Source organism: Capsicum annuum, chromosome 7 (genome assembly GCF_002878395.1).
Source record: "Capsicum annuum cultivar UCD-10X-F1 chromosome 7, UCD10Xv1.1, whole genome shotgun sequence".
Lineage (NCBI taxonomy): Eukaryota > Viridiplantae > Streptophyta > Magnoliopsida > Solanales > Solanaceae > Capsicum > Capsicum annuum.
The window spans coordinates 182304785-182330462 of record NC_061117.1 but is presented as its reverse complement, the minus strand read 5'-3'; the positions used below and the strand labels follow the sequence as shown (position 1 = coordinate 182330462).

At 33.2% G+C, this 25678-nt stretch overlaps 1 protein-coding gene, 1 long non-coding RNA gene and 1 pseudogene across 2 annotated transcripts; 2 read left to right on the top strand and 1 right to left on the bottom strand.

Annotated features, from left to right (window-relative positions):
• Positions 1-6699: 6699 nt before the first annotated feature.
• On the top strand, positions 6700-19704 carry LOC107878151 (annotated as a pseudogene).
• LOC107876684 lies at positions 9908-11591 on the bottom strand. The gene is made up of 3 exons (XM_047394077.1): positions 11377-11591; positions 10258-10486; positions 9908-10024 (listed from the first exon to the last, which is right to left on the bottom strand). Exons 1-3 carry the CDS (start codon positions 11589-11591, stop codon positions 9908-9910), a joined length of 561 nt encoding a protein of 186 aa, XP_047250033.1.
• Positions 19705-21152: 1448 nt separating the features above from the next.
• LOC124885651 lies at positions 21153-25384 on the top strand. The gene is made up of 2 exons (XR_007043016.1): positions 21153-23986; positions 24539-25384. It is a non-coding gene; the product is annotated as an uncharacterized LOC124885651 (long non-coding RNA).
• Positions 25385-25678: the final 294 nt, after the last annotated feature.

Here is a 25678-nt window from a genome sequence, read left to right as displayed (position 1 = left end):
CTACCTCAGATAGCAAGCTTTGTAAGTTATTGCCCAAGGGATGAAAAATTTATTCTCTTAAAGCTAAAAGACGTCCTTAGTAATATAAAAAAAGCTATGGCACAACTCTTTTCTTTTCAGCTTTCTGCTATAGGAGATGTGACTCTTAATGAGTTTAAGAACCTTGAAGATGTTCTGCAAGTTTATGAACAGGAGCTCCTGGTTATAGGAGATGTCACTTTTAATGAGTTTAAGAACTTTGAAAATGTTCTGCATGTTTATGAACAGGAGATCCTGGTTTTCATAAGTATCTAATGTTAAATTAAATATCAAATTAGAATATCTTCACCTATATAAGAACTTTAGAGATTAGGCGTGGCTTTCTAGTGAAACTCTAGTAGCATTGCGCAGCTACAGATAGGACGAGTTACTTTATTTGAGAGGAACTGGAATCGTAAAGCTTGAGGAATGGGATTGGATTTATGACTATGATATTTAAATAATTTTGAAGATCCTGACAGCAGTCCACTTCTTGCTCGATCGATCCTTGGAGGATACAAAAAGTATCCTTATCCAAGAAGAGGAACAACCAGAAGACCTCCATCCAAGACTGGTGATTAATCTTTCGCTCTTTTTATGTTATAGCAGTCTTATTGCTGAAATTCTATCACAAGTCACTCACTCTTGTTGATCCAATTCAGGGCATTTTACATTTCGTTTGCAATTCTTGGGTTTCTCATGCTGACAATTATGATTATGACTGTATTTTATTTGTGAATCAGGTATGAGTTAGTAAAGTGTGTTGTTTAGCTTTAGTCATATATTTATTAATTATGACAGGCTTTGCTTCCTAGTGAAACTCTAGCAGCATTGTGCAGCTACAGAGAGGATGAGTTGCTTCATTTGAGAGGAACTGGAATCGAAAAGCTTCGGGAATGGGACAGGGTTTATGACTATGATGTTTATAATGATTTTGGAGATGCCGACAGCAGTCCACTTCTTGCCTGACTAGTCCTTGGAGGATACAAAGAGTATCCTTATCCAAGAAGGAGAAGAACCGGAAGACCTCCATCCAAGACCGGTAATTAATCTTCGCTCTTTTTATGTTTTAGCAGTTTTATTGCTGATTTTTATTCCATTTCGTTTGATCTTTTACTGCTTTGGAAGATCCTAAGAGTGAAAGTTGGCCACCTCAGATAGCAAACTTTGATTTTTTGCTCTTGAAGCTGAAAGACGTCCTTGGTAATACGCAAAAAGCTATGGCACAACTCTTTTTTCTTCAGCTTGCTGCTATCAGAGATGTCACTCTTAAAGAGTTTAATAACTTTGAAGACGTTCTGCAAGTTTATGAACAGGAGCTTCTGGTTTTCATAAGTATCCAATGTAAAATTAAATATCAAATTAGAAGCTCTTCACTTATATAAGAACTTTAGAAAGTTCCTCATACATCAACCATAATCCAATAAGGCCAAAACTAAGTGAGAACCCATTACTTGCACTGTGTAGCACTTATGGCAGCTCGTCCAGCAGAAGATGTTAGAAATTTCTACAGGTCATGCCATGCTTCTTTGGGATATGCTTCATATTACCACCGATGGGATTCACGCACCTCTATAGGTTCTCATTTTTTCCAACATATAATTGCAAAGCACCTAAATTCCACATAACTACAACCACCTAAAGCAAACTCCTTTAGCCACAATTTTGAGGACCTAACAAAGATAAAGATATGCTTAGCTCTTCACCTATATATGAACTTTAGAAGGTTTCCCAAACATCAACCATAAATCCAACAGGACCCATTTTATCAGATAAATCAAAATCAAATTTAAAAAAATCACCTGATTAATTGGTTGCAACATATTCACATACTCCAGCAGTTCTTGCTTCTCCTCTGGTTTATCAGATCAATCAAACAGAACCCATATAAATGAAAATCAATCTAATAAAAAAAATCACCTGGTTAATTATGCTTACAACAAAATGCCAACGCCAAAATGATGAAATTAGGAAAAGCCGATAGAGAAAAAGGAGGAAGACCGACGATTTTGGTGGATTAATTGTTTAGATTGACTAATGGTGATTAATGCTTGGTAATGAAAAAATGATAATTAATGGATTTTATTAATTAAAAAATAGATGGTAATAAATAGAAATTGAATAAAAAAACTCAAAAAAATCAGGAAAAAGATAAATAGACTTCCTGATCATTAGGACATGCTACATCGGCCTCCAATGATCCTTTTATATATATAGAGAGAGATTTTTATATTTAAAAATATTAAAAGTATAAGAGAAAATCTGAACAAATTTCAAAAAGGAAAAAAATCGTATTTTTCTTCTTCTTCAACCTCGTCAACCTCTTCATTCCCCGACCTCCTCTTCTTCACCCCCCCCCCCCTCGACCGCCACTCTCTTCTTCTTTTCAGCTCCTTCTCAGGCACCCCCACCCATCCTTAACCCCAACCAATATCTTCTTCTCAGATCCCCCCTCCCCCGAGACCCTTCAATTCAAGATCTACTCATCTATGTGTTTATATTACTAGTTTAGGGTACGTGTGTTGCACGTGTATCAAGCATTAATTAAGAATATATATATATATATATATATATATACTCGCTCCATTCCATTTTATGTGTTGCTTTTTGACCGGATAAGGAGTTTAAAAAATTAGTGATGACTTTGTAAAGTTTACAAAATTGCTCCGATCTTAAATTTTATCTTTTAGTTGTCTTTTCTTATTAAGTGGGACCCAGTACGGATAAAATAAAGATGTTGCCATTAAATAGTTACTAAATAAGGAAATGTGACATTCTTTTTGGGACAGACTAAAAAGAAAATGACGACACATAAAATGAGATGGAGGAAGTATATGTTATTCGATTAAGTACAATTTTTAAAAAATATTGAAGATAAAAAAGTGTACTTAATTAAAAAGAAACATGATAAATCACTGTCACACTAATAATTAAGGAGCAAAATTAGATGTGGCAAAAAATATAATCCCCGCTTAAATTTATATTTAGTCTTTTTCTATAGAAGTTGAGATGATACAAATTAATGACAATCAAAGTTTAGACACTATTAGATAATACTAGAATAAAGTCACGTGCGTTGCACGTGTATTAAATACTTTAAAGATAGACGTATATAAAAAAAATATAATAGATGTGCGTCAATTATTTTATTAAGTACAGAAAATTTTAAAAAAAGAATGTACAATTTTCTTGTATGTCTGCTATTTTATTAAGTATAAAAAAAAGAAGACAACGTCAAATTTTAAGATTAAAAAATACCCTTATAGTTGATTAAAGATAAATTTAGTCATGTATATACTTAGTAAAAATAAATTAAAAATTCTATATTTAAGTTAATGAGATGATTGATAATAATAGAAAATATATCATTTAATTTAAAAATTTGAACATATTTAAAATACTTTATATAAATTAATACTAAGTAGAGAATCTATACAAAAAAATTTCTTAACTTTTTCAATGTAATATCGATTCTCCTCATAATTAATGCTTCTTGATTACTACTAATTAGCATAAATTATTAGTAACTTTTCTTTTTTAACTAAAAAATATGAGTGCATAATGAAAGGGCCAGGTCCAAAAGTGACCTGACCCAAAGAAAATTAAACAAATTTCCATCAGACAACATGAGAAATTGAAAGCCAATTTTGAAAACTGGAGAAGCCAAGAAGCTTCTTGACCAACAATTCCTCAGCTTCCAAACTTTCCAGTCTTCAAGTTCTTGACCAAGCTAAACTTTTGGCTGTAATGTCTTTTCCTCTGAACTAAGTTTTTAATACAATGGCAAGAATTTTCTAGTGGGATTTGCAAATAATATCCCCTGAAATAATCTGACTATCATTGGGGGGGGAGGGTGTAGGGCATATATAAAGGGAAAAACATAAATGCCTCAAACTGACAGGAGTTTTGAGATATTGGTTAGTGAACTTTGTTTATCTCCGTCGCAATAATTGATACTTCATATCTGATAGATCTTTCCTTCTGCAGTGGGATACGGCCCAGTTTACTAATGAGAATATAGAGCTTAAGCTCCGTCTGCAAAATATGGCACAACAAGCTCAGTTACGTGATGGTATGATTATCTTTTTCATCTTTTCCATTGCCTTTTAGAATTTTATGTTTCAATGCTATACTAAAAGGAGAAATTGACTTTCAAAGTGATCCATGGCCATCAATATCAAATAGTTCCAAGGACCTTATTTGGAAAATGCTAACACAAGAGCCAAAGAAGAGAATTACTTCACCGCAAGTTCTTGGTATTTCTCTTGTTTCCCTTTGTAATCAAAAGTTATAGTAGCATGCCCTGTCATCTCGTTCTGCATATACATATTTGATTATACGTTATAAGTTGTATTCATGTTTAGCTTTTGTATGTATTTAGCATAACTTCCAAGTATATGCTACATGCTCTTTCAAGGTAGGAAACTACCAAGATGAGTTGTTTTGTGATGTGATACCTATGCAAGCGTATCACTTATTATTGGGGAGATCATGGCAATATGGTAGGGCTACCGTGCATGATGGAAGAACCAATAGGTACATGTTTGTCTAAACAGACCTTAATGAAATCATTGTCTTGATTACAGCAGATCCAAATACATGATCTTTTTCCATAATGTATAGCTTGTTTCTCAGTGTTGGGTTGGATAGATTATGGATCCTTACTTCAATAACATACAATGTGTTTTGGTGATGGCAATTGTCGAGGAGAATGACCTGATTAATGAATGTCTGACACTGAATTAGGAAGATCGATGAGTAAAATGGATGAGAGTTATGGGTCTGGAAGATTCTTACCAAAGTGAAAGACAAGTTTTATAGAATAATGGTGTGACCAGTCATGTTATATGAGAGTGAATGTTATGTCTCTAATATGTAATGTGTCCACAACATGAATGTTACAGAAATGTGGATGTTAAAATAGATATGCGGTCATACAATTCTGGACATAAAATAGACAACTATATAACCGTAGTTGCTTCAGCAACTACGATAATTGCTGCAATAATTACTATTAGTTGTTATATTACAGCAACTGCCGAAGTTGCTGCAGGGATCTTTATGTAAATATGGGGTAGAATTTTTTGTAAAAATAATAAAAGTTGAGTGTTTTAAAATTAGTATATTAGCACTAATCTTAAAATTGTCACCATTAATTAATTTGCCTGGATGAAATAGTTGTAGTAGTTCAATTTGAATTGAATTACTGGATAAGCGATGAAATCATCTTTGAAATTAAAAATGGGAAGAGGGTTGGGTTCGCAAAATCTGCCAGCGGACGTGACACAAGTGATCGATCAGTTAGAGCGACATTACTTAGCCCCTGATGGATCTCTCATCTCCAAATCCGCTTACTACGATCTCCAACAAGTAAGTGTTTCAGATAAAATCGCGGGATACTTATCCGAGATTGTATTTAATGTTATTTTTTCCCCACACTGAGGATGAGATAGAAATCCTAGGATAACTAAACTGATTCCGTGATAATTACACGTGGCAGCTTGTAATTGGTCAAAAAAATCAAATTTCAGCCCTTTCATGCACCTGTGGCGCGTGTGTACACGTATAGGGTCAAAATGGTGTGTTTGCAATGAAATAAAGAAGAACCGTAGGATATTAGGTCAAAATAAGTTTAGGTGTCTTTTTGCAAATCTCGGACAAGATCAGTGGTGTAATTTTGTATTTTCTCTATTTATTAGTTTAATTAATAAATATAAAAATTAGATATCCTATAATTTTTTTATCTATTAAAATACTTGTATTTTATAACTTTTATTAACAAAACTGTACGTTAATATAACATTATTTGTACAAATTTTGACAATACTTATTCAATGATACAATTAAAAAGATTTTATTTTAAAACTATCTTTAGAATGTTGATTTATCTTCAAAGAATTAAAATATTTTTTTTTAAGAAAATAATATCATACATGTATGTGTTTTGAAGAATTTATCTTATTTATCACTCTTTTTTTATGTATCTTTTTGGCAGATAAATGCAATATTATGAAATATTTTATGAAAATATCAACTAAATTTTTTTATGTAAAGAGTCTTCATTTGATAATCTAATCTATTAATAAATTGATATTTTTTCATTAAATAATCTATAAAGAAAATTGGGTTGTGCACATATAAAAAAGGTTAAGATATGAGTAATATATTATGTATTCATTTAAATTAAAATTAAGAACTAATTAATGTTGTCACATCATTTTTCCGATGAAATTATTGTAAAATTCGATCATAATGACTTTGTGATGGTCGGAGTATAGTTAAATGACTATGGATGAAATGAAGGAAAGAAAAGTAACTTTTGCGTAATAGAAATAAAGTTAAGTGACCATGAATGAAATTTATCCCAAATAAATACTACTCCCTCCATTTCAAAAAAATAACTTACTTTGATTTGATATAAAATTTAAGAAAATAAAGAGGATTTTTGAATTTTATGATGTTAAATTAAAATTGTGTCAAATATATCAAAATATCCTTTAATCTTGTGGTCCTAAATATTAAAGTATTGCAAAAAAAATCATTCTTTTTTAAATAATTAAAAAGAAAAATATATCATTCTTTTTCAAAACGGAGGGAGTAAATGTAAATGTGAGTCAAACACACACTTTATCCACTTTAATAAATAGTAGTTGATTAAATTAAATTTAGTGTAATAATGATAGTGATTTAGCTTAAAGAAGACTTATGAGCCTCTCCTGCAACGTTGGGGATCTGGGACAAAGAGACAAAAGAGAGTATTTAACGATGTCCCCCCGCCTTATTAGCTCCCATATTAGTCTTCCAGATCCATCTCTTCCCCCCTCTCATCTCCTATCTTAACATTACAGATACCTCTTTCCCTTTCACCCCCATTTCCTATTTCATTCATCTTCATTTCTAATCATTCATTTTTTATTCTGCTTCTGCCCTTCCTCCCACCCCTGCATGCACTTAGGGAGGGCACCGACCTGTTTTTATTTTCTTTTCATTTGTTGTTGATTCAATTTATCCTGATATTTTTTCTTAGATCCATAATTATAAAATTTGAGCGTTTTCATGCATGTTTAAGTAATTGTCGGTGTTGTTAGTTCTGATTTGTGATCTTCCTCGTACCGTGCGCAAGTGGAAGTGGAAGCTTTAGTGCATCGGGCTGCGTTTTTCTTCTTTTCATTTGTTGTTGATTCAGTTTCTCCTGAAGTTTTTTTCGTAGATTGATAATTGTAAATTTTGAGTTTTTTTTTTTAAATTGTCGGTGTTGTTAGTTTTAATCTGTAAGTTTCTGTATTTTTGCGGAAATGAGTTGTTGATTGTTGAGATTTTTGTAGATCTAATGTTTGATTTGATAATTTATTGGTGGATTTGGGATATGAATTGATCTATGGCTAATGTTAGTTGAATTTTAGCGGAGAAAAAGAGGTGGACTCTAAATCTGACTGTTTTTGTTTTAGATCCGTGTAAGATCATGATTTTGTTGATGTAATTGCTTATATAATTTCGTTGTTTTCTGTGTCTAATTAATGATTCTTACCATTTTTCCTAATTATGTGTTCATCGGTGCATATTTGATTGAATTCTGGCGTTATATATAAACAATATCGTATGATCGAATTCTGGCGTTATATACAAACAATACCATAGGTGAATATGGCTTATCAGGTTATAGTAGCAATAAAAGTAGAAGGAACCGTGGGGCATAGGCAACATGCGCTAAATCTTATATCTTTCTTGGGAATCCTTTCTTTGACTAAAACTTTATCCTGTTCCTGTGTCAGAATACATGAAAGTCTGCTCCTTTTTTATGTATTACATTTAGGAATGGAGGTCTGGTGGTTGTTATTTTGCTCATAATTTTGTATATGCTATCAGTTTTTTTGTGGATATTACTGCCGGACAAGTGTTTGCTGAACAGGTTCAGAGAACTACAATATATAAACACAATTAATGAATCTACCTAAGTGCTTTAATACCAAGCTTGTCTGCATGAATCCTCTACATTCTTTCTGCACTACTCAGATCCATTTTATCCTCTAAAATGCATTCAAACTTTTGTCAATTTTGTGCATATTTCTCTACGTGTTATGGATTTGCGTTTATGTTGTGATTAGTACTGGAAGTCATGAACTTTTTTATCTCTTGCAGATTGGAACGAAGGAAAATGGTTAATATTTGTTGTATAGGAGCTGGATATGTTGGGGGGCCCACCATGGCCGTCATAGCACTCAAATGCCCTTCTATTGAAGTGATTGTTTTTGATATTTTTGTGCCTCGTATCACAGCCTGGAATAGCGACCAGCTTCCTATCTATGAGCCAGGCCTTGAGGATAAAGTCAAGGAGTATCGAGGCAGGAACCTCTTCTTCAGCACAGATGTGTAGAAACATGTGAGGGAGGCTGATATCATTTTTGTTTCTGTGAACACTCCTACCAAGACAAGGGGTCTTGGAGCAGGCAAGGCTGCAGATCTAACTTATTGGGAGAGTGCTGCCCGCATGATAGCGGATGTCTCAAAATCTGATAAAATTGTTGTTGAGAAATCAACTGTTCCTGTCAAAACCGCTGAGGCAATTGAAAAGATTTTGACACACAACAGCAAGGGCATTAACTTCCAGATCCTCTCAAACCCCGAGTTTCTTACAGAAGGTACTGCAATCGAAGACCTGTTTAAGCCTGACAGGGTCCTAATAGGAGGTCGGGAAACTCCAGGTGGCCAGAAGGCTATCCAAGCATTGAAGGATGTTTATGCCCAATGGATCCCTGAAGAGCGCATCCTTACCACCAATTTGTGGTCTGCTGACCTCTCAAAATTGGCCGCCAATGCATTTTTGGCCCAAAGAATCTCTTCCGGGAATGCCATGTCGGCTCTTTGTGAGGCTACTGGAGCAAATGTTTCTCAGGTGTCATATACTGTTGGAAAGGACTCAAGGATTGTTCCCAAGTTCCTTAATGCTAGTGTTGGTTTTGGTGGTTCTTGCTTCCAGAAGTATATTCCGAATCTGGTTTGCATTTGTGAGTGCAATGGTCTTCCAGAGGTGGCTGAATACTGGAAACAGGTTATCAAGATCAATGACTATCAGAAGACTCATTTTGTCAACCGTGTTGTTGCCTCCATGTTCAACACGGTGTCAGGTAAGAAAGTCGGCATTCTAGGTTTTGCTTTCAAGAAGGATACTGGTGATACTCGGGAGACCCCTGCAATTGATGTTTGCAAGGGACTGCTGGGGGACAAGGCTAATTTGAGCATATACGACCCTCAGGTAAATGAGGACCAAATTCAGAGAGACCTCTCAATGAACAAGTTTGATTGGGATCATCCTCTTCACCTTCAGCCAATGAGTCCAACAACCATGAAGCAAGTTAGCATTGTTTGGGATACCTATACGGCAACAAAGGATGCCCATGCTGTCTGCATCCTTACAGAGTGGGATAAATTTAAGACTCTTGATTATAAGAAGATATATGGCAACATGCAGTCGGTTACATGCTAAATGTGATAAGTTAGCCGATGCAGTTGCTATTGATGACATTGGTATGTTTAATTGCTAATTTCTCCTCCTTTATCTTTCCTTGGTCCTTTGCCTTTAAATATGTTGGTCTCCAAATTTTAATCTGTTTCGTCTTAAACAAAACCAGTATTGAACATAAGACCTGGCCATCTATGCCAGTTTTATAATTAGCTTCTATAAGCATATCATTATGTGGATGTAAACAGGAAATATATTTCAACTAATTAAAAATGTAAATAGAAACAAACAATTAAAACTGTAAAAGTTACATATCATTTTTTTCTCCACAACAATTAAACTTTTGGCACCCGCAGCATGTAGGGAGCCATTTTTGGATGATATTTGGGCTTTCTTTCCTTTGTCCCTCAGCAATTGGTATTATTGGTATTATTCGCTATTCCAATAGCGAATATACTGTTGCCATAAGGATTCACTAATCCTTTCAGGTCGTACCAAGTTGGTTCGGACATAATCCAACAGACCGTTATTGTGCATCTCCAGAACCTGCGAATATGAATATTTGAGGTGAGTTAGTAATAATATAGTGAGAGGTGTAAAACCTATTTTGTATTAGGTAATTTGATGTGTTGTATCTTACCTAATATTTCTTTGTAGACGATGTTTTTGGTGTATGTTCCTTTTTTTCTCTTTGGCTGCTCTGTCATGACCAAAACCTTTGTTGTTTACATTGATATTCCTCTTGAGATTGCAACGTATAGCTGTCTATGTGAAAAAACATGTTGTGGCAAGTACAATCCCACAGTTGGTATAGTTGGTATTGTTTGTCCCTGTGCTTTGTTAATTGTCATTGAAAAGCATAATCGCACTGGAAATTGTTTTCTAATGAACTTGAATGGGTAACCTTCATTTTCGGGAGGCGAAAGCTGAATTCGTGGGATAAGCACATGCTTGAAAGCATTTTGCCCAATCATTATTTCTGCATGTATGACGTTTTTGTCAAAACCTCTACATATCATTCTTGTGTCATTACATAAGCCATTGGAAGCATCCAAATTTCTTAATAACATGATAGGCGTATTTTTTTTTCAAAACCAATCTGCAAATCAATAAAATGTTATGAGAATGATAATGTTGAGAATTATTTTTAACAATAAGTTTCAACCAAATATTGCAAAATAAGGTGCAGGCAGACTCTAGCTCATATTCAATATCAGGTTTGTGCTAGAAGAATCAGGATGTCAGAGGAGAATCAGGTGCTCCAGAGGCAACTCAGATAGAAGCATGAGTTCACTTTCTTGTACGCTCAACTAAAGGTTAGCATTATATATTATCAGTTTATTTAGTAGTTGTTCCATGCTTTTACCTTCTTAAAATTTGGATTCCTAGTTCTATTTTGCACATCAATTGTATGTGTTTGATCTGGTACTTTTTTGTTTCATGAATAATTAGATTGTGCACTTTAGGAAGTCATATGTGGTATTTGGTTATCAACCTTAGGAAGTCATATGTGGTATTTGGTTATCACTTTGATGTAAATGTTTCATATGCTACATAATCAATATTTCTGTGCTTTTCTGTATATGAGGAAGAAAGTAGCTGGGTATGAGTAGATATGTAAACAAAGAGCAATGTAATAATAATTGGGGAAGGAGACATGCCCATATACTTAAGGGAGGCTAGAGAAAAAGTGAACCTATTTTCACATTTTGTTAGAATGCCTAAATTTGTGTTGTTGCCTGGAATGCTACTGAATTATCCAAAATAGGTAATATGATTCTAGTAAGAGATGTTTTTTAGTTGGAAAGTAAATTTTTGCTTTCTTAATGGAATTTATGTAGCTTTAGGAATATACTGCCACTTTGATATAAGTTTGAATAATATATGTAAGAACATACCTGTGTGGAGGGAGACCGTTTGGTGTGAGAGTATTTAAGTAATCTTCCTGATAATAATTGTTAGTATCATCTTCTGCAGAGTTGAAACTCAGAAACGTTCTACTTTCACCTAGAAATCTGAAATGAATTTCGTTTAGTTGATCAACGTATTCATTTCTGCTTGCCAGAATAGCCCGTTCTGTCATGTATTTTGCACAACTTGCATTTTTATCCATAGATGGAAATATATGTTCTACCAATGTATCTTCTCACCAGTAGTACTGCTCGTATTTTGAATAACCATTTCTTTTGGAAGAAATACCAAATCATCTCTTATTGTAGGCTCTTCTCCATTACCTATATGCAGTAAGAGTAAGAATTCACTGAAAGATGGATCTGCTCTTGCTCTCATATTTCTTGTTAACTTAATCCTTTCCATATGATTCCATAAGTATGATTTTACCAAACTTGCATTTACCGTTTCAGCCTTTGTAGATTTTGGAATTACTGAAGTACTTGACGAAAATCTCCTCCGAAAACCATTACTTTTCCACCAAACGGTTTATTAATGTCCAGTATATCTCTGAAGCTCCTATCAACTGTTTCAATTATCCGACGGCTGGCCATAGGCGCTTCGTCCCAAATAATCAGGGCTTTATGAATCAATTTAGCTCCACCGCTTTGCTTTGACATACGTGTGACAGTCGCATCAGTTGTCTGAAGCGGTATCTCAAATCTAGAATGAGCTGTATGACCTCCTGATAAAAGAGTCGCTGCTACACCACTTGTTGTCGTTGCTAATGCTATCATGCCTCTTGATCTAATATTTGCAAGTAGTGCACGATATAAGAAAGTTTTTCCTGTCCCTCCAGGTCCATCGACAAAGAATAATCCTGATTGTCCAGACTCTATCCTTTCCAATATGATCTTGAATGCTTGTTCTTGTTCAGGATTTATCTTTGTTTGTGCATCCAAGTCTTTTGGAGACACTATTATAGATTTTTCTTCACGTATTTCTCTGCATTCCAATATAATTCCATCATCCAACCTCTGCTCAAGTTTAGGAATGTAATAGTTTTCAATTCTCTTACCCATGCTCTCTAAGAAATGATTTATGCTTTTCAATGTGCATTGAAGTTGAGCAGTACGCGAATTTTCATGTATTCTTTTAAAATCTTCCGACATATCATCATAATATGTATCCCAGAGTATTCTAACATCCGTCGGATTACAATGAACCAAAATTGTTGCAAATAAATTTCTCAAAGCTGATGGCATTTTAAAGACTACGGCCTCACGTAAGCATTCAGAAATACTGTTATCTAGTAAACCTCTTTCTTTTGCAGCTTCCTTGAATGTTTCGCACCTCCTTCCATTAACAGATAGCAAGTTTTCAAATGATGTCGGTCCTAGTACGTGATTCAATAACAATCTCAAATAGTATATTTCACCTTTTGTTGGGTTAGCTGTGACATTAAAATAGAAAGACTTAAGTAAATTGAATTCAAGCATAAAAAATATTAAAAGTAATAGAAAGACTTAAGTAAATTGAATTTAAGCATAAAAAATATTAAAAGTGATTCTATTGGATGCCTTACCAACAGCAATTCGACCAATAACAAATCTTGATTTTCTTGGTGTCCATATCTTACCCAGTATAGATATTTTCGCGCTTCGCTATCAACCGAACAACAACAACAACAACAACAAACCCAGTGTATTCCCACTTAGTGGGGTCTGGGGGGGGGTAAGATGTACGCAGTCCATACCTCTACCTCTGATGAAGTAGAAAGGCTGTTTCCGAAAGACCCCCGGCTCAGGCACAAGATATCACACAAACACATAGTAAAGCACAGAAGCAGATGACAATAATATAAATAAGGCACCCATACGGAATATAAAACAGAGGAAAGCAGAGGAAAGCACACAGATTCGTAATAAGCATGGAACACTGAATACGGCATCATAACAGGAATAAAAAAATAAAAAACCCCCACCAAGTAATTCCCTACACTAGCAACCCAATCTGGCCCTACTCTTCTGCCGTAATTCGCCTCTTCCAGACCTTCCTATCTAGGGTCATGTCCTCGGTGAGCTGTAACTGTTCCATGTCCCGCCTAATCACCTCACCCCAGTACTTCTTCGGCCTACCCCTACCCCGCCTAAAACCATCCAACGCTAGCCTCTCACACCTACGGACCGGGGCATCCATGCCCCTCCTCTTTACGTGTCCGAACCATCTCAATCGTGCTTCCCGCATCTTACACTCCACTGAAGTCACACCAACCTTCTCCCGGATAGTCTCATTCCGAACTCTATCCCTTCGAGTCAGTCCACACATCCAGCGCAACATCCGCATTTCTGCCACCTTCATTTTTTGGATGTGGGAGTTCTTAACTGGCCAACACTCCGCTCCATACAGCAAGGCCGGACGGACTACCACCCTATAGAATTTGCCTTTAAGCTTGGGCGGCACCTTCTTATCACACAGCACCCCCGACGCGAGTTTCCACTTCATCCATCCCGCCCCAATACGGTGCGAGACATCCTCGTCAATCTCACCGTTACTCTGAATCACGGACCCGAGATACTTGAACCTGTCCCTCTTACATACCTCCTGTGCTTCCAGCTTCACTACTACCTCATTCTCTCGCCTCACGTCATTAAACTTACATTCCACATACTCTGTCTTGCTTCTGCTCACCCTGAACCCTTTAGACTCAAGAGTTTGCCTCCACATCTCTAATTTGTCATTTATACCCCCTCGAGTCTCATCTATCAGAACTACATCGTCTGCAAAGAGCATACACCACGGCACCTCCCCTTGAATACGCCGCGTCAACACATCCATTACTAATGCAAACAAAAAGGGACTAAGAGTAGATCCCTGATGCAATCCTGTCCGGACAGTGAAATGCTCTGAGTCTCCTCCCGCCGTCCTCACCTGGATTTTCGCTCCCTCATACATATCCTTAATTACTCTGATATATGCCTGCGGTACTCCCCTCACCTCCAAGCATCTCCACAGCACCTCCCTGGGGACTTTGTCGTAAGCCTTTTCCAGGTCGATAAACACCATGTGCAGATCCTTCTTCCTTTCCCTATATTGCTCCACCAACCTCCGTACCAGGTGGATTGCCTCCGTCGTCGAGCGGCCGGGCATAAATCCGAACTGGTTTTCCGAGATGGACACTATCCGTCTCAGCCTCACCTCGACCACTCTCTCCCAGATCTTCATAGAGTGACTCAATAACTTAATCCCCCTACCGAACATCTTCAAAAATATTTTGTGAGCATGGTTTGTGAGGCGTATTCCCATGCAACAATATATTTTTCAAATTTTGATTGCTCCAATAGCACACTACAATATGAAAAACTATATTAGGAATAATAATAATTGACAAACAAATATATGTAAATATGCATATACTTAATGGTTATTTTTGCATGTAGGGAATGATTTTAATGAGTTATACTCACTATCTGACAACTATTTATTCATTGTTTTTCTTAGCTTTTGAAATTTTCATTTAATATATATATATATATATATTGAACATGGCTAATTTGTATGTTAGATAAGTTAATGACATGACTGGCCGATGTTTGCTCGAATATATATATATATCACGAGTAATGTTGATGTGATTTTTCAGAAAAATAGTACCATTTATAATCAAGCAAACAACATGTACTAATTAGAGATCATAATGGTACAATTACATAATTTTGAAATAGATTTATTAGTCAAAAATGAATAGTCGATAATTTTGTTGCAACTTGCCTATAAAATAACATGTCAATTCCAAACAAATTGGTAAAGAGAATATTAGGTAAAATTCATACTAACTTAACTATCATTTTGTTTTCTTTCACAAAAATCATGTACTAATTTTTCTAACACAAAAATAAAATAACTTTGATTAAACTAACACAAAATTCACACTGTCAGAATATAGTAGTTATGAACCAACTCTTTTATCTTTTTTCTTTTTAAATTTAATAAATAAAGTTTAAAAAATATCATCCAACCTAGGTCGATCAGAAACCCATTTGAAATGTCAATTAAATTATTTACATTTCAAACAATTGCAATTCTCAATCCAAATTAATATATTCATCATAAGTTAAATTGGTATAATTGTTGGATATATATAGCTTACCTGTTTGTTTATTGGGAGATGAAGTTGAAGGTTAATGATGGGAGGCTGCATTTCACTGAGATTGAATTCATAAATTCTTCATAGTGCTTCTAGTGCAGTCACCCATCGTGCATCTTGAAAGCTGCTAATTTCATCGATAACTTTTTCTCCATCATCCGATTCGATATAAACAGCACACCTATCATGACCTTTATATATGTACTTGTAGAGATACTTTATTGCTTTTACTCCCGAACAAAACTCTACGTTGATGTGACAATTACATCTGGTAAGCAAATAAGGATTATATGAAACAACCCACTGATTGTTCATTGTCATGCCTCGGACCTTTTCCCTTTTCCCATCATTTCGCCTCTTATAAATAGGATATCCATCCTTGTAGCGATTTATTACTAAATGGCCGAGGATAGTGATTCTTGCATTGTCCATCTTTCATACATAAATTTGCTGGACGACTTTTTCCACAAGGACCATGCATCATATGCTTGACAACCAAATCATGCAAGATTGGAAATTCTTCTTTATTCGGAAGTTCAGCGGCAATATACTTGTCATAATCGTCTGTCGATGTTATCTTGTTTCCTTGTTCGAGTATCAATAAAAGGTGTATGTGTGGTAGTCCTCTTTTTTGAAATTCAACCACAAAAACATGTGCTGCAACAGGACCAAATATCTTTTTCTTGAATATCTGATCTTTTAAATCTTGTAGCTTTGCTCTAAAGACTCTAGTCACCAAATCAGGTCTGTCTTGAGGAAGTTGTCCTTCTAACAAATTTTCTTTTATCTCCACCCAATCGGGATTATATGTCATTGTGATAAATAGATCTGGCTTTTCAAAATGTTGAACCAAAGACATTGCATCCATATATCTACGACGCATGTCCCTAGGACCTCCGACAAATGATGCTGGAAGTATTACTCTTTGGCCTACTTTAGCTCCTTTAATTTCTCCTGCCAGAATACTGTCAAATATACCCTGTAAAATTTTCCTTCTAAGATTTGATTGCTCCAATCTAAAATATTCAAGTCGTGTTTCCATCTTGATGTACATGTCAACAACAAATTGTTGGGACAATCGTCTGCACAATAACATTATCGTGTCTTCTCCGTGACGTATTTGCAGCTTATAGCAGTAGTACTCTCTATATGAGACAATGTTTACCTCCTCGTCGTACACCTGGAAAATTTTTTAAAAACATTGATATGAAAATTTTAATTACCAAAATATAAGATTCTGTGTAAATTTATTTCAAAACTATACCTTCTTGTTCATTGTCAAGCACCTCATCAGCGAATGCAAATGTAGAAATATTTTGATTGAGGCTTGCAACTCCGATCCCATGTGAACCTTTTTTTGTTTTATGTTGTTTTTGTATTCCTTGGTGCCAACCTGATTCACCATTTAGGAAAAGTAGAGAATACTGGAGTGGGTCATAACAGCCATAATAATGTTTAACTCTATGTATATTGCCTGAGTGCTCATGAACAATAATTTCTCTATCAAATGGTACATTGGGATTGTTGCCATCTATCCAAATAGCAGCAACTTGATCTACTGATGGTTTGTTGTAGACACGTTGATCTAGTTTGGCATTTGAAGCAATTCGAATTTCTAAATTCTGAAAGCTTGAATGATCTTTTAGCTGGCAAAAAAATTGTGCATAAGGATTAACATCCATTATCTGTCTTATTATTGCCACAACTTCTTCGGATAAATTGGCTTCTTTGAGTTTTGATCCTATTGCATACCTTATTTTTCGTGTCAAAAAAGTACAACTGAAAATAACGTGGAGTATCATCATGTGGAATTAAAGAGGGTAGATCATGATATATTTGACCTTGTTCTCAAAAGGTATAAACTCCTTGTCTTGAAGATGTCAGATCATTATCGAGTTGAACACCAAAAGATGTAAATGAAAAAATGTTGTTATATCCTCTAATGTGTTTACGAAATTCTTGTGCTCCTTTCGATCTTGAGAAAAATAAATCGTAGAGTTGAGTTGGAACTACAACATTTGCAAGCTTGATTGATCCACCGTCGCAATAGAAAGTCGGTATTTCATGTTCAAACCTCGTAGCCTGATAATGTGTGCATGGAGGAACATTTTTCAACTTGTGAACAGACAAAATTAATGGTATGTAGTCAATTTCACCTAAATTTATGGAGACAAATTTCAAAAAAAAAAAATTAATAATAAATAGCACAAATAGAACGGATATATCTGTAATTAATAAATTAGTATTGCATTACCTTCAATATCATATCGTTCGGAAAGAGCTTTCAAGAACCAATTTATTCTGCAATTTTTTAGAGGTCTTTGTTCTTCAATATCAAGATATTTTGCGGATTGACCCCTTTTGTTGGCTGCAAAGAGAAGCAAACACTACATGTGTTAATGCTACACTTAAAAGTGTGGGAAAAGTCGAAGATACACTTAAGAGATCAACAATTTCACACAAAACCTCTGCAGACTTGTTGATAATTTTCGAGAAAATATTGGGCTCATAGTTATATATTTTGGTATAACAACTGAGTAGCATGGGATAGAAATTGAAATGTCACAACATTTCCTCAATTTGAATGATATAGGTGGAAAAAGAGACCCCTAACTTCCATACACATTTTGTTTCAACAACATCCAACATTAAGTACGATTATGTATACTTTTCCATATATATATAAAAACTAAACACTTGTTTCACATTTTGAACTGTTAACTTTTGCACTTTAGTACGCTTATGTATTGATTATGTGGGATTACTGTTCTGCTTATTTTCTTTCTATCTTTTTGACAAAGCCTCAACGAACTTATTTTTTGCGAATTATCAGGGTTCAAAGCTTGCCATGACAATATTTTACAAGCACGATTGATTGGTAAGTTGTATTCTCTTTTACTGATTGCACGTTATGGCTCGTAAAACATCACTATTTAATGTAGACAGTTATGTGAGTTTTATGAATGTGGAGTTCCCTGTGGTATTCTTTATGGTTGTGGTGATCTAAAGATAGTTTGAACCACTATAGAATATAAGAAAGGAAAACTAACTGGAATAGAACAAATCAATTGTTGTAAGGAAATAATGTGGCCATTTTATTTGTTGTTTGAGAGGAAAAAGTAAATATAAATTGTGAGCTAGTTAGTACCTGAATTTATTAGTTCACTTTCTTGTTCGTGAGCATTGTTGATTCCATCAGTTAAGTTTGTTGTATTTGCAGCAATGTATTTGTTATACCGTCGAATGGTTCGGGAAATTTTTTCTTGATCTATATTGAAAAAATAACAAATTTTTTTATTATAGTTGTATACAATAGGCTAAAATATAATGAGTTTATTAATTTTATATCTACCTTGTGCCATGTATGTAATAAACAATATCCTGCAATATACAATAAGTGATTAATAACATATATTGTAATTAAATAAAAGCAGACATTATATAATTAGATCAAATTGGAAGCACGCATTTAGCAAATGTTAATAACAAATATTAGTTGATATGCCAACAAAAGTTGCTTATATGGTTTAAAATATCGAAATTCTAAATAAGCGATAACCATCTAGAACTTAAAACTATTTAAGCTTAACCTAAAAAAAAAAGTAGCTAGATTTAGAATGAAAAACAAGGTGGTCTCTTTTCATAGAGAATAAAGCATCACAAATCCTTTTCAAGTTTGACCCTTTTAGGAGCTATTGGGTCTTCAGTGGCATCCTCGTGGATTCTATCCTTTTGGGTCTTCTTGATTGTATTTTTTGACTCTGTTTCTTCATCTAGTACGTCAACTACAATAGGGTTTTTAACTTTGTGTACTTCTTCACCAATGAAGCGTCGTGCAGCTTGATTTCTGGCATATTTTGCATCAAGCCTGACAAGAAATGTGTATTCTTTTTTGGCACTTAGCATAAAGGTACGATAAAAATGGGGATTCTTCATTCTGTATCAAAGAAGAGTTTATGAGTAAGAAAAATAAATCTGTATTTAGGACTGTTTCTATTAAGAAAGCTTTTTAGAATTGAAAGAATCAAGTAAAAATGAAAAAAAGGACATAAACATAGATGCTAACTGAACTTAATATTTATTATTAGGACCTTTTTTGATGTATAACATTTGTATGCCGTTTAGACACCTAGAATAGGTAAAAAAATTTGATGATTTACGCTCTAGAACAGTAGGATAATTGTTATTATCTCCTCTTCACTTCTAATTTTTATGCTTTTATTCCCACAAAGCATAATGACGATTAAGATTTCGATATTAGACACAAGATATACTTATAATGAGGAAATTTAGCGACCTCTATTTTAAGAAAGAAAAAAGGATCAATGAATCTCGTTATTTTTTAAATATAGAAAACAGTTGCAAGTAGAGAATAAATTACCTTTTCTGATATTGATTGTATGTACGATGACACATCGCAACCAATCAAGTATCGTGCAGCTTCAAACAATGTAACAATACATCTATCAATTTCTGTACTATCAGCAGTCTTTGCAAACCCATCTAGTTTTAGAAGAAACCTAGAAATAGAAAACTAGAAGAAACCTAGAAATAGAAAACATTAAATAGGAAATGATTAGCCCATAATTTGATTTTAAAAATTGCTGAAAATAAATTTGAATCTTTTTGTGGGTTACCTTTCCTCATAACCACTTATTTTCATGAGGCAGTAAGGATGCTTTAAATCGCTACGCTCAATCTTTTTGTAGCATTTGGTGCAAGATGCATAGTACGGATCGTCGAGATTTCGTATATTTCGTATAGTTTTGATTGTTGCATTGAATTTACAATATTTAAGCTACAAATAGAAATATAGAAGAGGTTAGGAGTGAGAATTTTGAAACACATAAATTTTATGAAGTAATTAAAGAACAGTACCTCATTATCGAACAAACGACCCGCGATATATGCAATTGTCAATGTTTTAACTGTGTTAATTTGTAAACTTGGTAGTAGAGTAATGTTTGGGTGTTTTTTCTTTTCAAATAAAGACCTGCAAGGTATTTAGTTAGTACAGCATGATAAGTACATATTTAGTGTTCATTAATAAGAATATGTGAATATATATTACCATCTTCAAATGAAGCGAACTTGTTTGAAAAGGCAACTGTAGAGAAAGGACTTCTGCATTCTTGAACAATGGTGCCGTTGATGAATTCAATCTCGATTTCTTTATTCGCGGAGAGGAAATTAGGATTTCTGCATTCTTGAACAATGGTGCCGTCGATGAATTCAATCTCGATTTCTTTATTGGCGGAGAGGAAATTAGGATTGGCGGGAGTAATGCGGCTGTTCATAATATAACAAAACTGGCCTTGTTCTAATAATGTTTCCCATTTTTTTATTGACTCGTTGAAAAGTATAGCACCAAGTTTTCTGCCCTAAAATATTGTAGAGGTGTTAATTTTAATGGCTGAAAAATGAATGCGAAAAAAAAAAATTAAAGACGAAGTAAGAAAAGAAAAATTCTTACCTCTTCATCAACTAACTTAAGAAGCTTTCGAGTACCGGTTGTTTCTCTATTATATTCTTTTATTGGGCCACTTCCTATGATCAACACTTTTATTATGGACATGCGATCAGATGGCTTCAATGCACTAATTGGAACTTCCTATGATCAACACTTTTATTATGGACATGCGATCAGATGGCTTCAATGCACTAATTGGAACCACTTCGGTAATTGCATCCGTTGCCATAGTAGTCTAAAAAAAGAGTTAGAATAACATTAATGCATAACTTAGATAAATATAAACTGATGAGTTAAGTAGATTGTACTTGAATATGTGAGTTGTCTTCGTATATTTAATAAAAACAACAAATGATACAACTTAAATCAGTAAGAACATAAATTCAACTAATAACACAAATTAGATCGATTACGAATATAAGCTAAATTGTTGGCATAGCAATTAATATTGTATTTAAATTATTAATGGACAAAAAACAATCGACAAAGAAGCTAAGTGAATTGACAAAGAGAACTAAAAAAAGAGAACGGAACCTCGAGATGAGACAAAATTGAGAATAATTGTGGATGAAAGAAAAATATGATGAGGACAGTAAAAAAGCAAAATTAACATGGGTTTTATAGAAGTTGGTAAAGAATACCTATTTTGTATGGGATAAGAATTGTTTTAATCCTATTTTGTATTTAAAAAAAAAAGGGTTGATGGAGTCCGGGAGAACAAATAACAAAGACGAAAATATTTTTGTTTTTTAAATTTGGCAAGAAGCGTAGAAAGATGGAAAAATTTGTTATTAAAACACAACAATTTAATAAGTAGTTTGGGACAAAAAGTGGCTAGGATATTAAATTTGTTAAATAAATATTTTTTTTAATTTTGGCAAGAAAGCGGCGGAAAGATTGTTAATTTGTTAAATAAACATATTTTTAAATTTTGGCAAGAAAGATTGCTTTCTTTTTTTAATTTAAATCTGAGTTTCAAGATGGAACAAGGGATTTTATTTTTTAAAATAAAATTATTTTGAATATTTAGATTTGGGTTTTATCCTGTCCTCTTTTAGTTAGGACTGATTTAATTTTTCGGAAGGAAAGGTATCCTGATTTTGTGAGGAAAGTTTTTTTTAAAAAAAATAGTATTAAAATAATAAGAGAATTGTGAAAAGTCAATTTGTCTAAAGCGGAGACTTTTAATGAAGGGCAAAAAGTTCAAACAATATTTTTAAGGTCTTTCACACTTTTAATATATTATTGATAGATTATAGATTTAGTCATTATACATTTTTTTCTAATTCTAATAGCACTTTGATTTAACGGAAATTTATTTTTATTTTAAAGATTTTATATTTTTATTAAAATCGAGGGCATATTATGCATTTATTAATAAAAGCATATTAGAGTTTGATTTGCATTGTACTTTTAAATTTTTCCTTTGGTTATAGGATAAAATATTAGAACTCATTCGTTGTTAGCAAGACACAAAAAGAAACTGTTGCCTCCATTTTTCATATTTATTTATTTTTGGTAAAATTTGACATTTATATATAATGAAATTGATCAATTAGAAAAGTGTTAAGAAAGTTACTAAGCTCCTCTATATTCTGGTCCGTTTAGTAAGAGGAGTTTTATAGGTTTTGATTCTTGCATATCAATTCAGATATTATTTTCAATGTCTTTCCTGCTTCACTCGACTTCTTCAATAATAAAATTATTGTCGGATCAAATTAGCGAATAAGGTGATGCGTGGATATTAAGATAAAATAATTACATTACTATTCACTTTTAAGATTTTTAAAAATCAATTATTAAAATTCACTAACTTGTTTATTTGATTACATTAGTTGGATATTATTAGAAAACTTTCCTAAATCTAATATAAATGTTATTTCTATTTTGTATATAGATATTCAGTTGTATTTTTAATTTATTTGTGTTGACTTTGTACCAAAGCAAATATTTATTTTTGATTATTTTCTATTAAAAGCAAATCAAATATCACAAATTAACATAAAATACAAAATATGAACCAAAATAAACAAAAAAAAACAAGAAAATAAAAGGTACAAAAATTAAGATCCCTTTTTGAAAAGTTCATTATAAAATGTCCAAATACCTCTTTGATGAAAGTTAAATAGGTCATTATAAAATGTTCAACTTCTTCACTTATTCTATTTTTTATCGATGTTTGAGAGATTCTCTGGGTCTTCTTTGCACTGTTACGTAAGCTTTTTTTCTTTTTTTCTCTTTTATTTTCCTTTTCTGATTTGAGCATGCTTGTGAAAACCCGAGCTTGATGTAGCGGAGAGTGAAAATGATCTTGAATTACCAAATATTTGATGATCTATTTGATTCTTTCAGTATCTTCTTGTTCCTTTCTGTTGTTGTATTGTTGAATTCATGGCAAATATCATGTCGTTTCTAACTAAAAATGATGTAATGTGTCATTATTTGTTGTTGTTTTCTTATTTTTGTGTCGTTTGTTGTTGTTTTGATTATCGTATAACCTTGCATGCATTTTAAAATTTTCAATAGTTCTGTCTTTTCAAATTCATTTATGTCTGATCTAAAATATGAAGAAATAACAATAAGAACTGAAATATGAAGAAATAACAATGAGAACAAAGAAAAGAAGGAAACGACAATATGAGGATTGCAAGTTGGACAAAAAATTTATTCATAGATATGTTGTTGTTGACCAGTTTAAACACAGTAAGTTTACCTATTCATATAACTTTTTGATTTCCACTTTTAAAGTGATTAACTAATGTAGATTTTAATTGAAATATATTTTGTAAGCATGTAGTTTTGAAGATGAGAAAGTTATAATTATGAAATGTTGCACTTTGTTTTATGGTATATAACAATTTGGTCTGCTGAATTTGTTGTATATATGTTTCATGTCCTGTAAACACATTTCAATTTTCTATTTATTAACTTCATCATATTTTGTAGCATTCAATTTGTGCTCATGTTGGAGCAAGTATGCAGCATCGTGGCTTTGCTAAATGTGAGCAGGTTAAGAAAATGTTATAGGATTTTGAGAGATAAAAAATGCTTTCTTAGTTTAAAAAAGAATGACCTACTTTGACTTGGCACAAAGTTTAAGAAAATAAAGAAGATTTTTGAATCTTGTGGCATTAAATTAAAGTAGTGTCAAATGTACCATAATACCCTTTAATCTTGTGGTCCTAAACATGTCATGTGGAAAGTTAAAATTAAAGTATTGTCAAAAAAAGGAAAAAGATCATTCCTTTTTAAACACACTAAAAAGAAAGGTAGGTCATTCTTTTTTAAACGGAGGGAGTAATTCTTTTAGTGAATAAGGAACACAATTACAATACCTGGTATTTTTCTTCATTCTTTGAAATGGCTTTTTAATGAGCTTGTTTAAATTTTTGGATTCATATATATCGATTAAGATTATCAATAGCTTTTATGAGTCAACTGAGACTCTTCCTTAGAGTTTCGGTACTAACCTCTCGATCTCCGATTCATGCTTATATGCAACTTTACTTTTTCGTTTGTTAGTTATAAATTAGTCATTTGTTATTTTCTGCAGATGAGTGTAGATCAGTTTGCTTCACAATCTTTCTCTTCATTAAGTCTCTTCATAAATATCCAAAATTCAAGCATAGAATTTGAAAGCAGTGTTTAATTCGTCACATAGAGAAGTGTACCTTACCACCATGGTTAACAGTAAGAATCTTTATCTATGCAATCGATTATATGAATCATACATATGTATATGTCCACACAAATATAATAACTATTGTGTTTTGAATTATGTGGTGCTCAAGCTCCCACATCCACTACAACTTGTGCATTGAGGTTTCAAGCATTCAAAAGGCTTAATAAGAAAAAAATTAAAGAATACATAATTATGCACTAAACAACAAATTTCATTCTCAAATATAATCGATTATTACTAAATATGTAAAAACATACTTGTGTGGAGGCAGACCGCTTGATGTTAGACTTGTGTACTATTTTTTATTTCTTACTATTGTTTTATATTTTTTTTCTTTAAAAAAAGGGGCACATATCAAATATTGACACTTTGCTTTTAATAAAGATCTATTTTTATTCTTAAGATGGCACATTGTTACCATATTTAGTATAGGTTGTTTGTGTTGTATGGACATTTAACATAGTGTATTTATTTTTGTAAGCAGATGAATAATGAAGCTTTATTGCTACACTTATCTATCATTTGAGTGTCTGAAGTGTATGGACTTTTTAACCTTTATAGTTCGTGATAATTTTTTTCTTGCATGTGTTGAATAGGTTGCTAGAATTTGTTTAGAGCGTGGTGTTAAATTTGAGTAATACTATTATCAAATTACTTGTTCTACATGTCAATTAAATTTCTCAATAAATTTTTCAATAGATACAGTAACTTTCTCCTTTCTTTCTTTTTAATTGCAATGGAATTTCTCCATGTTCCTGTTCTTGCTTGCAAGTTTCAACAATGGTTGTGTTCTTATTCCTGTGTATATATTTTTCGATTAATTTTGCTCATACCTTCTTTTATTTTGTATTCATCGGTTTTTCCTTTCTGGACTTCTTCTGGATGTTGTCGATGCTTCTCAATTTAGCAATTCAATGACATTTTTGGGTAAAATTTATGAGTATAACTGAAAGGCGATAACAATAAAGTAATAGATGATGGTAGTAATTGTCAACCGTATAGTAGTTTGGA

What these genes read in the sequence shown, in the direction of transcription:
- LOC107876684 (XM_047394077.1), bottom strand. Translation starts at nt 11,591, where the DNA reads ATGGATAAAAATGCAAGTTGTGCAAAATACATGACAGAACGGGCTATT. An exon ending in AACGGTCTCCCTCCACACAG is followed by an intron (nt 10,487 to 11,376) that starts GTATGTTCTTAC and finishes AATGATATGTAG; the next exon opens with AGGTTTTGACAAAAACGTCA. An exon ending in GATTGTACTTGCCACAACAT is followed by an intron (nt 10,025 to 10,257) that starts GTTTTTTCACAT and finishes TCATATTCGCAG; the next exon opens with GTTCTGGAGATGCACAATAA.